The sequence below is a fragment of the Macrobrachium nipponense genome, chromosome 9 (genome assembly GCF_015104395.2).
Source record: "Macrobrachium nipponense isolate FS-2020 chromosome 9, ASM1510439v2, whole genome shotgun sequence".
Classification (NCBI taxonomy): domain Eukaryota; kingdom Metazoa; phylum Arthropoda; class Malacostraca; order Decapoda; family Palaemonidae; genus Macrobrachium; species Macrobrachium nipponense.
In genome coordinates this window covers 53191693-53208079 of record NC_061110.1, presented here as the reverse complement: position 1 = coordinate 53208079, position 16387 = coordinate 53191693, and the positions used below count along the sequence as shown (strand labels likewise).

At 38.1% G+C, this 16387-nt stretch overlaps 1 protein-coding gene across 6 annotated transcripts in view; it reads right to left on the bottom strand.

Moving 5' to 3' along the window:
- Positions 1 to 10839: 10839 nt before the first annotated feature.
- LOC135218543 (muscarinic acetylcholine receptor gar-2-like) overlaps positions 10840 to 16387 on the bottom strand; it is a 70965-nt gene continuing 65417 nt past the window's right edge. For all 6 annotated transcript variants that reach the window (XM_064254916.1, XM_064254918.1, XM_064254917.1 and 3 more), the window contains 2 exons: positions 13212 to 13321; positions 10840 to 12965 (listed from right to left, as the gene is read on the bottom strand). In XM_064254916.1, coding sequence (XP_064110986.1) covers positions 11718 to 12965; positions 13212 to 13321 — 1358 coding nt within the window. In that variant the 3' untranslated portion in view covers positions 10840 to 11717. The remainder of the gene's footprint in view (positions 12966 to 13211; positions 13322 to 16387) is intronic.

The window sequence follows — 16387 nt, the reverse complement described above, 5'->3', positions numbered from 1 at the left end:
AGAAGTAAATTGTATTTGTTGACTGATCGATAGGTAAAGCGAGAACTGTTTGAGTAACTGTTTTATCATTAAACCAGGGGCGTAATGTGTAATGTCATCGAATGTTTGAACGAGATACTTTTTATTGGGTTAAACTAAGGATGTCACAAAATCCGGGACACCGACTGGGTACACTTTCAGTGCTTCCTAAATACACTGCCTCTGCAGATGACAGCTATCAACTTAGCAAATTATGTGTTGTATCAACTAATGGCAGGATGCACTTTTGAGGGACCTTGACTCGAGAAAGATACATCATACTGATATTCCACAACACAGTATTAGAACCAATATTTAACTGTGACTCAGATGACACATCCTTTGTAGCAACAGAAGCGGAGGCCTCCAATCACAGATGCAGTCGCTCCCTGATCAGATGACAGAAGACGGACAGAAACTGAACAACTCTTTCCCTAGAGGAAGTACGCATAGTTAAGTCCGGTCATCTGGCGACTGAGAGCACTAGCGCATTTATCTATCACGAACAATAAGGTGTTCGTATTAGCCCAGTGACTATATACTTAGATGTGGCAAGAGAAGGTACTTTATAGAAACAGCGAAAGTGACTGCATAAAAGACAAAGGGTATGTCTGAGCCGAAGTATTTTTGTCTTGATATCCATGTAAAGGTGCGTTACTCTCGAGCACATAATCTTTTCACTATGCAGGCCGAGAGCCACTTCAAGGTTTCTCTTGCGAAAGATTTGTTTATTTTCTCTTTCTCATCTGTTATCTGGCTCGGAATGGGCGCCTCCATCGTCTCCAGCCTCAGTTTCTGCACATGTTTCACATAGTAATGACAATCCATCACAACTAAAGGAAAGTTCCTGTATGAAAAGGTTCATTAAACTCAGGGCGTCATCTCCTCGAGAGAAAGTCTCTATCTCTAAAATGCTGAATTCCTAATAACCTCTACAGTACCAACTCCCGTCTTTTAAACCTCACTGATGGATGCGTGAGTGCTAATACTGAAAAAAATTCCTTTGGGCATTCTCATTGCACTTAGTTCACTTGCCATGCCTTTGTTAACAATCATTACTTCTTTAGTTGCTCAAATCCCTTTTTGTCCCGCAATTTCTGCAAGGACCTTCTCGGCTGCTCGGTCGCTGACACCAGTGTGATCCTGATCATATTATTTTCGTAGATACCTCAGCGACAGGGCCGGACTGGGTTCATATTGGCCCGGGGCCTAGTGTTTAGCGATAACGCAGGCCTAAATTGATGTTGAAAATTCATATAAATTCAGTAGACGATTACACTTTAGTAAGATTAATTTTCGGATTTCAACATAAAAACAAGTAGATAATAAGGAGGATTATTGGCTCATTACTTCAAAGATTTTGATCGACGATTCACACTGTGGAAAAGTCATAAAGAAGAGGATTTATTCATTTTACACCGAGGCTCTTTGTCTTCATAAATTGTGACATTCTGTGCACCGCGTCACTCTTGCCTCACTTTCATAGACAGCTTCTCTCTTGCAGCCTCATGCTGCTCTTTGTGAGCCCTCTTCTCTTCTTCCTGTTAATGGCTTGCGGTTGATGTTGACGGAAAATTTTGCGTTATAGGATGCACTTCAAGCCTTGTGCTCTTCCGCTGAATGGACAGATAACAAATCGATCTGCTATGTTTTCCGATTGGTTTACTTATCTAAAACTTTGCCTTTGGCACATTGAGTTCATCATTTAGGAATAGGACTCTCTCTCTCTCTCTACACAGATCCCGTACTGAGATAAAGCTATACACGCACAAACACACTGAGCCACGAGAGAGAGAGAGAGAGAGAGAGAGAGAGAGAGAGAGAGAGAGAATAATTCTGACTTAGATAAAATGATACTTGTCTTATTTATCTATCTATGACACACACGGCAGTTTGTCTAAGCATTCTTATAAGCAACTGATTATTCTGATAAATTTTGGAGGGCCCCAGAATTGTAACAAAACGTAAAAAGAGATTTTCGCAATCTTAGATTCGAGAATAATTGTAGTATCCTTGCAATTATTGTTTTAAAACTTAGTTCACTAAAGGAAGAACTTAGATGAACAGACACTAATGTCTTGCTCCATTTTTTTTCAAGGATTCTTCCTTTTGAGCGCTTTTATCTCTGTTCTTATTCATATCAAGACTAATTATTCTCAAGCACTGCCAAGTTGACCATCATTGTCTGCCGTACCTTCGTGATAATTGACGGAATTTTCTTATTTTGGTTTTACATTTGGTCAAAGACAATTCTGTTAAGGTATGCACTGTTTATTATCACTGTTTCCTTTCTACAAGAATCAACGATTAAGTGACAAGTGAGAATTTGAGGTGAAACTGAGAGAATGTTTCACATCTGTTCATTCGAAGCTTCAAAATCCTTACTCTGTTTGATAGGTACAACACTTGGATTCTTTTTAATAAGCAAACTCGGTAGTATTTATAACCTTCCTTGAACCCTAATTCTGTGGACCTTTGCCTGTCATTGCTTGACGTGCGAAATTTGTGTTTCATTGAGAGTAATGCAGTCTTTATTTTGACGCATTTAGATTTAATGACGACTTTCCCGGCATCATTATTTGGCTGAATACGCATTCTCTTTGTATTCAGTTCTTATTCCTGATTATTTAATGTTGCTTGATGTTAATCATTCTCATGACAGGTTTTATTGTGCGAAGATCTACTTGAATGCCTACATTATGGAAGTGGAAATGTGGAAAGCATTAGTGAGAGAGTTTCTCTCGAGGCAGAAACCTTTAGATTCCCACACCGGATTTCGTGTTTGTGGCCCATTTTCCCTTTGCGGTTTTGCGCAATCGATCTTTCAAGCATCGTTGCACTGGCCCCGTAACAAATCTGTTGTACAGATAATTGGTGCTGAGAGAACCTGAACCTCAGTCACGTCAGTGATTTAGATGCAATCAGAATGAGTCTCTCCATGACAAAGTTTTCAATAAATTGCCGATTGTCTGTGATGTAATACCGAGATGATCAATGACTGATGTTCTTGAGAACCGTAAGCCATTTATTTACTCCTGTTTCGCCACTTTATTTATGATAAGCTTGGCTTAATATAAGAACCAAAAATAGTTCATCATCAAATACTGAGTCAAATGATAAACCTTTGTACTACCGTTGCAATTTCGTTAATTTATCTTAAAAAGAAATATTGCAATTACGTTACTTCCTTCTATGATCCATATTCGGCAGCGACAGTGCAACTCGGAGTATCTATCGTCGTCAGTCACAAGGATGTTGCAGAACGTAATGCTTCTTGTGAGTTTAATTCAAGGCCTCTTTCCAGCAAATGAAAAAATGACATGGAATGGCATTGTTGAGGAGGAGAGTCATCCCATATGGAGTCCACAATACTCTCCGAGTCACACGTCTTGGAGACGGATTCAGAGTTACACTGAGCTGACGAATACAAGTTGCAGCTTCCTCTGAAAATTTGAGGAATGTAGAGTTGAAGCCAGTTTCGCAAACTATAAATAATGTGCAAATGAATGAATGATAGACCAGGTTCTTATGATTTTCAACACAAAGTTTGAGAATCTAAGAAAATTTATTTTGTATTGTTTATTCTTCCTTTCTCTATTTCCTCTTCTGCACTAGGTTGCTTTCCTCATTAGGCTTTTGAACCCTTTTGTTAACGGGCTGCCCCGTAGTGAGAGCCAGTGCTGCCTTTTGGTCACAGCTTCATAGGGACTGATTTGTACTTTTCTGCTTTTCTATTTAGGGTTACATTTTCCCTTGTAATAATAAAAATAACAAAGAATGAGCAAATTCGATTCATAACTCTTTTGATGAACAGTCTTGTTATTCCTAACAAAGGTGTAAACAGCATCTCAAAATTATATGAGACAAATTGCAATTTCGCCGGAAAGGATTATCATAAATAGACCGATGTGTTTTTCGTGAAGTGGTTTATGTCTTGACATTAGAGGCGGGACGCCGCCGCAATCGGGTCCGAGAATATTTTCATGTGTTATTTGTATTTCTCGCAAAATGTAAATTCGAGTACTTCACTCTTAGTACTTCTGTGCATAGAGTGGGATCTCTTTAAAACCTCTACGGAATAGAATTGACGACCATGAATTTTTCTGACCCTTTTGTAAACCAGTTCAATTGGGGCTTTCGCCCCCCACGCGAAGGTTAACTTGCCTTTGGATGAGGAGGTCACATCGGAGAGGATGAATTTTCAAGAGAACACTTCCCAGCTACTTCCTTGTGTTGTTTCATAACATTTAACGAGAAGTAAAGACTGGACTGTCTCAAGTTCTCGCCTTTACCAGTGTATTGTCTTTTACTTAACAGCGGTTGCCCTATTCAGAGTTTTTAATGCAACAGGAGTAGTAATTCATTCATAAAGACAAAATAATGATGTGCTAAATCGTTATGACGCACATGAGGAAATAGTTCACAAAACCAATTAGCTTTAAAATGATTTGTGAATTTAATACTGTTATCTTGTCCTCTGTGGTTCAGAACAATTTTCTGGAGAGAGAGAGAGAGAGAGAGAGAGAGAGAGAGAGAGAGAGAGAGAGAGAGAGAGAGAGAGAGAGAGAGAGAGAGAGAAGATATGCAATTAGTACAATAATTCTCTTTGGAAAGAGAAACCGAGCATAAGAATATACAGCACGTATCACAAAAATGCACTAAAGCTTCATCAATATTCCCAGTATTTAATCCCTTGTAACTGTTAGTCAATAAGTATTTTCTTTAAGTTTTAGTAAAATGAATTTATCCTTTCCCAGGGTATTTGTTAACACAAAGAACCTCAAAGAAGACAAAACTCGTTTATAGAATGAAGCTGGATTCCACACGTCAAGGTTCTTAGGATCTGCCAAATACTACCAGTTTATATTACAAAAGCATGATTTTTTTTTCATGACAAAGGATTCTTGCTTCCATTGATGCATTTTTATGTAAAAGTATATCTCAGTTCCTCCGTAACCCTTGAAATCTGCTTAGCACTTACTACAAAATGGAGATCAGAATAACCCGTTCTTTCATTTATGTATATCTACTTTGCTCAAATGCGTCAGTGACCTACTGAACTGTGCCCTGGATTTCTGGATGGTGACGTCAAACCTACGTATATCTGTGTTTCCTCAGTTCTAGTGCTGACAGATGTCTACTCTTCAGACTTTTGTAATCTTGTGAACTTCAGGAGAGTATGAGAAAGCTAAACAGATGAGACTAAAGAGATCAATGAGGTTTACCTTAAAAAAAAAAAGTTTTATCAAGTACTTAACGGGCAAACAGCAATTAGCTGTTTCAAGGAGACAGATGTTGCACCTAACAAGCAGGTGCATTGGACTCTGGGGAAATCGAATTCCGATTTCCTGTTGTCAGTGGGAAGTTTGATCAGTTTGTACTTCGTTCTCACTCTAGACAAGGTTTTCCTTGTTTGAACAAGATAACGATTGTCTAGATTGCAGATAAGAACAACGATCATTACGGGAAGACAGTCGTTTTGTCTTACAGTGACTGCTGTCTGTAATGGGTCCCATCACGATTGCCAGTGAAGTTGGCGTTTAATGAAATTAGACATCTAATGAAAAAGAGGAGGAATTTCGAGGAGTAACTGTCAAGTTCAACCGACACTGATATAGAAACTGGGAGGATGAAGACTTAGGAAGTAAAGAGAGAGAGAAAGAGAAATGAATGACGTCTAACGTTCAAAGGAAAGACCGAAAGATAGTTTTGAAATGTTTGAGATTCTTTTGATTTTCCACGAATGGTTGAAAAGGGCAAAATAGAGGAACAAACGAATAGAATACAAAAAAGAGATATAAATAAAGACACAAAGGGAAAATGTCACGAAAATCTGTGTAAATGAGAGAATTCCAACATGAAAGATGAGAGGCAGAGCTGAAAGATGTAGGTCCTCAAGGAATAAAAAACTCAAATCTAATGTTGGTGGTGGCTGCTGCTGTGGATGTGAGGCAAACAAACTGAACAGGAGGCGGTGAGGCATCAGTAATTAACAAACAAAGATGACCAGCAAATTCCGGTTTGTAGTTTCAAAGAAGCAATTGCAGATTCGTTAAGTTTATGAACACAGGTTACATTGAATGAAAAGTTCATGAAGCGCGAATGACACATACATATGTTTTCGTACAACAATGACTGAATACGGTAGAGGAAATAGAGATAAAAACCAGGAAATGTTGACAGAGAAAGTGTGAGAAACCTGGAAGATGTTTTGTAGACCAAGTGTTCACCGTATGACAGATGTGATAGAGGTTGGAAAGAATGGAAAAATCCTGTGTGTATGAGTAGGTATACACAGAATGTCAGATAGAAATGACACAAATGAAACACAGAAGAAATTAAAGCCATGTGATGAGACTTGGAACTTGTTACAAACGAACAGATGATTTTAGGACGAAAGGTAACGCGATGTTTAAATATTCAGATTAGGAGACTACTGCTGTGTTCGGGAGGTATTTCAGACAGAAGGAAGCTCTTCGTCTCCGAGAGTTCAAAATTGCAGGTGAAGGAGTGAAAAGGGAGATCAGAGAAGAATGTATGAGAAAAACCTTCTAGAGTTGGAACAGTGAACAGATTGTGGCATAGCTGATGAATGCAACTCTAATGTGCTGTTTAGAGTGACAGCTGATGGGATATGAACAACGTTATTGAAGAAGAATGAATTCAATAGTGAGGTAACAGAAACAAGGAAGGGGCGAGGAAAGAATGAATATAAAATGTTCGTTAGGTTTCTGGGAGTAAGGTTAACGAGAATGAAGAAAACTGGAAAAGGTACAACGGAAATATGAGGTGACCCATTTCTTTGTGGTCATATTGGGTTTTGAACTAATAGGTTATACTTGGTGTTGATGGGCGTTATAGAGAATACAGGAACATAATCTGATGTTTCTTGGTGTAATGTTCTGAGCCCACAGCTTTTCTGGTAGACTTACGATATGTGGTTTGTCCTGGAAAGAAAGTGTTTTGTATATGCAGAGGATATCACTCTCCTAATTTCGACCCTTTCTCCTGAATATATAGGTATGGGTGCTGAATCTCCTAACAGAGATGTAACTAAAATCAGTAAATGTTGCAAATTATGGGAATGAAGGTAAACTGGGCTACTTTAACTACATGCACCTTTATTTAACATTCTATGTTTTTCTTGATTGGAAATTACCTTTTGATTTTCAGAAGTATACAGTCCAGCTTTTCTCTATTATGACCCTTGATTTATAGCTTCCTGCATTTCCAGAGAGAGTTGCAGCTTGGCTTGTATAATAATAATAATAATAATAATAATAATAATAATAATAATAATAATAATAATAATAATAAGTCAAAACTCAACGCCGGAAATATGATAAAAGCCATAAACACATGGGCAGTGCCAGTAATCAGATACAGCGCAGGAATAGTGGAATGGACGAAGGCAGAACTCCGCAGCATAGATCAGAAAACCAGGAAACATATGACAATACACAAAGCACTACACCCAAGAGCAAATACGGACAGACTATACATAACACGAAAGGAAGGAGGGAGAGGACTACTAAGTATAGAGGACTGCGTCAACACCGAGAACAGAGCACTGGGGCAATATCTGAAAACCAGTGAAGACGAGTGGCTAAAGAGTGCATGGGAAGAAGGACTAATAAAAGTAGACGAAGATCCACAAATATACAGAGACAGGAGAATGACAGACAGAACAGAGGACTGGCACAACAAACCAATGCACGGACAATACATGAGACAGACTAAAGAACTAGCCAGCGATGACACATGGCAATGGCTACAGAGGGAGAGCTAAAGAAGGAAACTGAAGGAATGATAACAGCGGCACAAGATCAGGCCCTAAGAACCAGATATGTTCAAAGAACGATAGACGGAAATAATCTCTCCCATATGTAGGAAATGCAATACGAAAAATGAAACCATAAACCACATAGCAGCGAATGCCCGGCACTTGCACAGAACCAGTACAAAAAGAGGCATGATTCAGTGGCAAAAGCCCTCCACTGGAGCCTGTGCAAGAAACATCAGCTACCTTGCAGTAATAAGTGGTACGAGCACCAACCTGAGGGAGTGATAGAAAACGATCACGCAAAGATCCTCTGGGACTATGGTATCAGGACGGATAGGGTGATACGTGCAAACAGACCAGACGTGACGTTGATTGACAAAGTCAAGAAGAAAGTATCACTCATTGATGTCGCAATACCATGGGACACCAGAGTTGAAGAGAAAGAGAGGGAAAAAATGGATAAGTATCAAGATCTGAAAATAGAAATAAGAAGGATATGGGATATGCCAGTGGAAATCGTACCCATAATCATAGGAGCACTAGGCACGATCCCAAGATCCCTGAAAAGGAATCTAGAAAAACTAGAGGCTGAAGTAGCTCCGGGCATCATGCAGAAGAGTGTGATCCTAGAGACGACACACAGTAAGAAAAGTGATGGGACGCCTAAGGAGGCAGGATGCAACCGGAACCCCACACTATAAATACTACCCAGTTGAATTGGAGGTACTGTGATAGAGCAAAAAAAAAAAAAAAAAAAAAAAAAAAAATAATAATAATAATAAATCAGTAGGGCAACGGAAGGTAACTCTAAGGAAGAGTCTTTTCAAAAACAAGAACTAGAACATTTGAAGGGATAACTGAACTGATTTTAAAAATGGAAGGCGCACCTTTTGAGAGCCACAGCCGCTGGCAACGATTGTCTGTAAATCATATAAATGGGCTGAAAGGGCAATAAATCTTGATTCTAAGAAGTAACAAAAAAGTGAACAAAGATGAAACGATGAATTACTGTGGATAATGCTTGTCAAGATAAATGGAAGGGGATATGTGGTACTGAGCCTTGAAAGCAAAACAAAATTAAGACGAAGAATAAGTAGACTAAAAGAGTGTTAGATCTCGTAAGGATGGACCTTGAACAAAATAGACTAAGACACTGGGAGATAATACAGGGGAAAGTTGTAATATACGTTAACACGAACCGATGAAGTTTGGATACTAGAACGCTTGAGAGAAGTTGCAGAAATTTCTTACACAGGAGTTTCATCTTTTTGTGGAAAGCTGCTATGAGTTGACTCCCTTTATACAAATGTGAATTTGAAATCTGTATCCAAATAAGTTCAGTTCTTTGCGAATAAATTCGACTTATTTTGAAGAAAAAGTAAATTATCTGGTTGATGAAACTAACTGGTAAAGGATCATAAACGCATCATAAACGCAAAAGAACTTACTTTGAGGTATGATCCTCTAGAGTCTAGATTGCACTGCAATGCCGCTAATTGATTACAAGACTTCCAGTGGGTAGAAATCTCAATTACGAGGAGACAAGTAGTGCTCTGTTTAAGGTCCACAATAATATACTGATGGTAGCAATAGTAAAACTTTATAAAACTATATAAAAGCTTTCGAACCCTTCCTTGGGTTCATCTTCAGTCGAATGTATAAATTTAACATGGAATGCATCTAGGTAAACAAGACAAAGACGCCAAGAATGGCTGACCCCGGCAGTCAGATCTCCAACGGACACGGAGATGAAGAAAGTGGTCATTTGAGATTCAATGCCTCTGTAACACGGTTTTTTGGACTTTGCTCCTTATCAAAGCATCGGATGTAGCTGAAAGTTGACATATGTATATTTTACAACCACACAAATTTTGTCAGCATTATCAATAACCTAAACCCGATAGTTTTAATTTTTATACAATAAAAATTATCTAGCCGACGCCATGGCCAATGATTACGAGTCAAGAGTCGAAAAACATTCATTACGTAAGCAAGGTAAACACCGTTTTACGAAATGTTGCCCCGCCCATCCACCAGACAGAACATATTTTGTTGGTTTGTTCATTATGACAATTATCAGTGGAGAGGTTTCAGAGTTCATAAAGGTGTACTGCTTTGCTTGTATTTAAATTTTTATGTCATTGTTACGTATACCCAATCATCCATCGAGGAAGAGGGAAGAAATGCTGTCAAAGTTACGTAACAAGTGCGTTCGAAACATTTTCTCTGAGTAAGCTGACCCGACTTCAAAAAAAGTCACTTTTACATTATAAGTACCAAATTTATTCAACCTGCGTAATGCAGAATACAGTCAAAATTTATGTGTAGATAATTTGTATTCTCAATAAGCGTTATATTTATGAAATGCATACATAAAAGTTATTGCGAAAAAACTGTGTTACAGAGGCCCTGAATCTCATAGTAGGTCATTTCTTCTCCTCTGTTGTTATATCTGGCTGCTGGCTGCTATCCTGCAGGAATACGAAAAGTCTAGAGGCTGGGTCATACATGACATGCCTAGTATATAGTCCATGGGTGTATATAAACAGGGGAGTTTGAGAATGAACCCTACACCTGGATGTTCCGTTGATAGAATCATAACTATGTTGTTCGTTTGACGGGACAAAATTGTATTTTCTCTATGAGATTTTTGAACGCTTGTTGAAAACATGGAAGGATTAAGTGATATTTCCGATGTTGTTTGAGTTTCTTGTAAATTGGAAACTATTCAGCTGATAAAAAGAGTCCGTCTGGTATGTTGGGCGAGGTCGTTTGGGAACGGGATTGTGAGATTCACTGGCAAAAATCACAAGGTGGATCCATTAATATGAAACCAAGGGGATGATATATCAGATGATCTTCCATATATAGTCCTTGTCTTTCTCAGATGAAAGAAATGAATTGGCTGCCAAATGAAGGCTTCCACCGACCTGTAGATTTCTGTTTTGTAAAGGCCCTTACAGTTACTCAGGAGATCTTTTGCGATTCAATTACTGCCATCAGTGCAACACTTGGAAAACCAAAATGAAAGACTGAAAAAATGGACATTATTTTATTATACATTACAACTGAAATGATCAAAACACATTCATGCACACATCTCGGGGAAAGAAAATCGCCACTGTCGAAGCCCACACCAGATATACAAATGTTAATAATAATAGTAAATGCTATAGGGAAATAGCGAACATGAAAAATTCAGTTATTTGATCATTACATCTGCCATACCGATTGAAATTGCGTATCTTGAATCATCAACGACTCAAAATAATTATGTTTATAAATGAGACTTGATGAAATGGAGTGGATATCACACTGAGGTAGAAAGTAAAAGGCTGTTTAGTGCGAAGTTGGTTTAGCTTTGAGGAAGTTTTCGAACTGATTCTTTTATGAAAAATGTCTTAAAGACAGATATTAATCATTTGTACTCAACCAGAGTGTTACTGGAGGATAACGACAACTTGAGAGAGAGAGAGAGAGAGAGAGAGAGAGAGAGAGAGAGAGAGAGAGAGAGAGAGAGAGAGAGATGACCAAAGCCTGAAAGTCAAAGGTTAGTGTTTAAGTTCTAAATCTGGAGTAAAATACTAAAATATGTCATTTAATTGTTCAAATAAATACGTGATAAACATTATCAATTTCATGACACATGCTTCCTCTTAAGAATCTTAACGTCAATTTATCGCGTGGAGTTCATCATCCCATAAGATAGGAACAATGTAATATGCTTATCAATTAGTGTTACGGAATTTTAGAGCAAACAAACTTTAATAAGTACAGGTTTGTCTGTCACAGGAAGCAGACGCATTTGCATATTTCCAGGAGGCATTGTTCATAAGTACTCTAACGATACAAATGAAATGACAATAAAAAGAAAGAAAAAAAAAAAAAACTCTCGTATGCCATATAAATTGAAATCTTATAGTTTTGGTTTTTGTTTTCTTGCAAAAACGCCCTTGAACTTCTCTGTTCTGATTCTGAACTCACTATATCCATAAGCATAGAGTAGAGGATTTGCAATGGAATTTGCAACAATGGCGATGAATAGAATAGTTTGGAGAGCGTGCAACAGGGCTTTGCTCTTCTCATTTTCGAGGCTGTAAATAAGGGTTCCTACAACGAAAGGCACATAAGTAACTGTGAAAGACCCAATGATGAGGAACACAGTCTTCACAGCTTGGCACTTCTTGAAAAATAGCACTTTGTCTTTGGTGTCAGATACCACGCGGTTGAAGTACGCGAAGAGAGACCATCGAGGAGACTCTGCGCCTTGACTGTCCTCCTCGTCTTCCAGATCACTGGAAGGCAAGGATGCCAAGCTTTTGCTCGATTTGCTGGAATCTGACAATTGTTTTGAAGCAGTCTTAAATGTGCTTTTTATGTTTCCGTGTTCTGTTGAGCTGCCGCCAGACATAGGTTGGTCTTTACCGGCAAAGGGAAAGTTGCAATGCCTGTTTTCCTGGCTGATGTCTGGAGCAGTGACATTTTCTGAGGAAATGGAATTGTCCTCTCTGTATTGCTTTACAGTTTTCTCAGCATATTCTAAGTTCGCATTACATTTCGAATGTTCTTCTTCTTCTTTTTCTTCTTCAACGGTTTCTGTTCTGCACTGCAAATTTTCTGTTGGCAGATTTCTTTCGGCATGACCACCATTCTCTTCATTTCTCTGAAAGTTCTCCAGAGAAGGTAATTGCCCAACTTCGCTCGAATGACGATTTCGTTTTAAATGAGAAATCATTTTCCCATCAGTTTCAGCTAACTCGTTTTGTGTTTGTGATAGGATACCTTCATTGACTATTACCGATCTGACACTAACAAGCTTTGATGAGGCTCTGTTGTCCATTTCGCTAAGGCCAGGCAGTGTGGCTTTGTACTCCTGCATGGCTTGTCTCCTTATTCTTCTTCTTTGTGCTTTAGCAGCAGAAACGGCAGATGCATTGGTGTCTGATGTCAGGACTGTTGACTTGGAAGAAGTCGATTTGACACTTGAAGCCGAAGATGTTCTGGATTTCGTTGACTTTTTAGACATTAAAGACAGTCGGAAATATGAAGACTTGCTTGTTTCATTGATTTTATAGCTGCCTCCATAACGAGCTTTCTGCATCTTGATTGCTAAATATAGCAGAATACTGTAGAGACTCACAGCTACAGCATATGGAAAAACAACCTGAAAAAAGGAAAACTTTAGGCGAACAATATCTCGGTATTCATTGCATTTTATCATAATGAGAAGAAAAGGATGCAGTCGAGAAAATAAAAATATCAGGACAGGAGTGAAAAAAACTCCAAATTCCTTTTGCATGTCAGAGACTTGTTTCTTTTGTGATATATAACACAAAATATTATCCAAAGATGATGAATATGACTTCGACAACTTCAACAGATAAAGAGAACGCCAACATTCTGAACGCACAGCAGTCACGAAGAAAACTATGGCAAAGTTTTTGGAGACCACCTGGGCGAAGATGCATCTCCCACACGTCTCTTCCCAGTCCACGAGCATTCCCATTGCTGGAAGGGATCCTGAAAATAAAAGTCAAAAGAAAATTATTCATGTTTATTTTTTAGCTGAAAACAATCACAAGCTGTACAGCTACACACACACACACACACACCATATCTGAATGAGGATTGATTCCATCTCGATGTGCCGGGGAGGGGGGGGGGGGGGGGATTCCTTATTGAGGTCTCACTCCTTTGTTATTTTCAATGACCATATAGTTGTATATGTTAGTTGTCTTTACTTTCATGGATCTGCCCACGGCTGTTATTCTCTCTTCCCCAACAGCTGAGTGTAACCCACTGCATTCCACTGGCTACTAGGTACATAATACACTGCTTAGGACAACAGATCAGAGTGCCAATACGTTCAACAGTATGTCCCCAATAACTCATCCTAGGATGGAAAACGAACCAGGGTCCTCTGGCTAGTACTGCTAATGTATTACCACTTACGCGAGACCGGCATGAGCTGTTAGGAAATGATCTTTCTGAAAAAGAGATGAATTCACGTGAGAGGTGTCACATCAAGTGGAAATTTTGAGAGGCATCAGTCAGGAATCATCAAAGCGGGACAGGTGGTCAGACGACGACAGATGGCTACTGACTTTCTATAGAACATATCACTCCTTTACTTAGTGGGAAGATTTTCTCGCTTTTCTCCATATAAGTTTTCTTGTCTGTCATGAGTGAAACTGTCATTTAATGGCAACTGTTTGGCTTACCGTTACAAATGTACAATGTAATTATCTTTACTTTTTTAGTCATATAATATAGGAGGTTTTTAAATACCTATACATAAACATATGGGAAAATTGATCACTAAATCTACTCGTTATCTGGAAGCCTTTTACTGAGAACGGCAAGGCGATGTCCATTAATAGACAGAAAACAGCATCCGTTTGTCGTGCCAGAAAACATGGTTGTTTCTAAATCTTACTAGATCATTTCCTGTAAATTAGCAACCTCTGTTATAGTGAAAGTTCATCATACATTTCAATCTGAAATCGCCCGTCACAGAGACAAACATGCAATGTCGCACACATTTCCACCACAGATGAAGTGATCAACTAGATAACTCGAGAAAAACCTTACTCAAAGTTTCATATTAAATTAGAAATGAATCACACATGGCCATGTGAAAGACATTCAGCCTCCGTTGAGAAATCCTCCTCGCGGGTGCATGGAACGTTTGCCACTGAACAAGCCTTTTCTCACACTCCTCTACCTCTTCTCATCAGCAGTCCTCTCTGACACTGTTTACAGAGGCCTATTTCCTGGGATCTGTCCTTCTAATGATATATTATTATGCATTTACAGAGATCACACTTCACAAAGTCTGAGTCGTTCAAAGAAATCTTTCAAATTTTGTCTTTCCTTCTCATAAACATTCCCCAACCAGTATTGTCTATTGTGTTCGACATCTCTCATTCAGCTTTCCCTTGAACCAGGTTCTCTGCAGCAAGGAAACCAAAATTCCCTTGATTTAAGGCTGTTCAAAGGTCAAAACCTTCTTCATGTGATTTATGAGCGCGCACACGCCCACATACACACATACATATATATATGTATATATATATATATATATATATATATGTATATATATGTATATATATATATGTATATATATATATGTATATATATATGTATATATATATATATGTATATATATATATATATATATATATATATATATATATATATATATATAAAATATATGTACACACACACATACACATATATATAGATACATATATATATATATATATATATATATATATATATATATATATATATATATATATATAGTATAAAAGGCCGCTTAAACACTCTGGTCTAAAGCTAAGGTGAATATATAAATAAGTGTTTTTATGGGCCTTTTATACTTGAGATGCATCCTGCTTTAACAGAAAAATATATGTGAGACGCATCACATTACCGTGATTCATATACATACTTCCAGCTACAAACGTCCTTTAATATCTAATGCGCTTTACCTCGGGATTAATGTTTTCATATATGTTAGCCGAAGGGGAATTTTTTAGTCGATAAGAAATTTGTCGGCTCATGGGCGCGAACTATCGAACTCAGCAAATTTAGGACGCACACTGAAGCCTTAAACCACACCGCCACTGCAAGAAGGTATAAGTTTATGCCGCCTATCAACTACAAATACCTGTCGCTCTCAGGTGTTCATTGTTTTGGAGTCGGCATCAATCCACCTCGACCTCGGTAACGCTGTAGTGCTTTTGTCAGCACGTAGCCATTATATGAGTCATATCACATTACTGTGATTCATATACATACATCGAGCTAAAATTGTCCTTTAATATCTATTTGTAGTTGAGAGGTGGCAAAAACTTTTACCCTCTTGCGGTGGCAATGTGGTTTCAGGCTTCACTTTGTGTCTTTAATTTGTTGGGTTCGATGGTTCGCACCTGTGAGCCGACAAATTATTTATCGACTAAAAAATTCCCCTTCGGTTAACATATATGAAAATATATTAACCCTTAAACGCCGACTGGACGTATTTTACGTCGACATTTTTTGTCTCTCGGGTGCCGACTGGACGTATTTTACGTCGACATACAAAAGTTTTTTTTAAAAATTCGCGGAAAAATACTTTTAGGCCTACCAGCCGAAAACTCTTGAATCACGCGCCTTGGGGGATGCTGGGAGTTCACGATCAAGGTGTTGTTTTGTTTACAATCGTTACGCAGGCGCGCAAGCGCGAATTTCTTTCTTGCCGCACTAAAAAGTATCTGTGACACATCTCTGAAATTATTTCGTCACTTTGACATAATTTTTGTACCATTTTAAATTAGCCGTTACATAGAGTATTATATATGAAAATGTGCGCATTTGTATGTAGAATACAACAAAAAAATACTCATGATTGTAGCTTTTATCAGTTTTTAAGATATTTTCATATAAATAACGATAAGTGCCAAAATTTCAACCTTCGGTCAACTTTGACTCTACCGAAATGGTCGAAAAACGCAATTGTAAGCTAAAACTCTTATATTTTAGTAATATTCAATCATTTTATCTTAATTTTGCAACTAATTGGAAGTGTCTAGCACAATATTT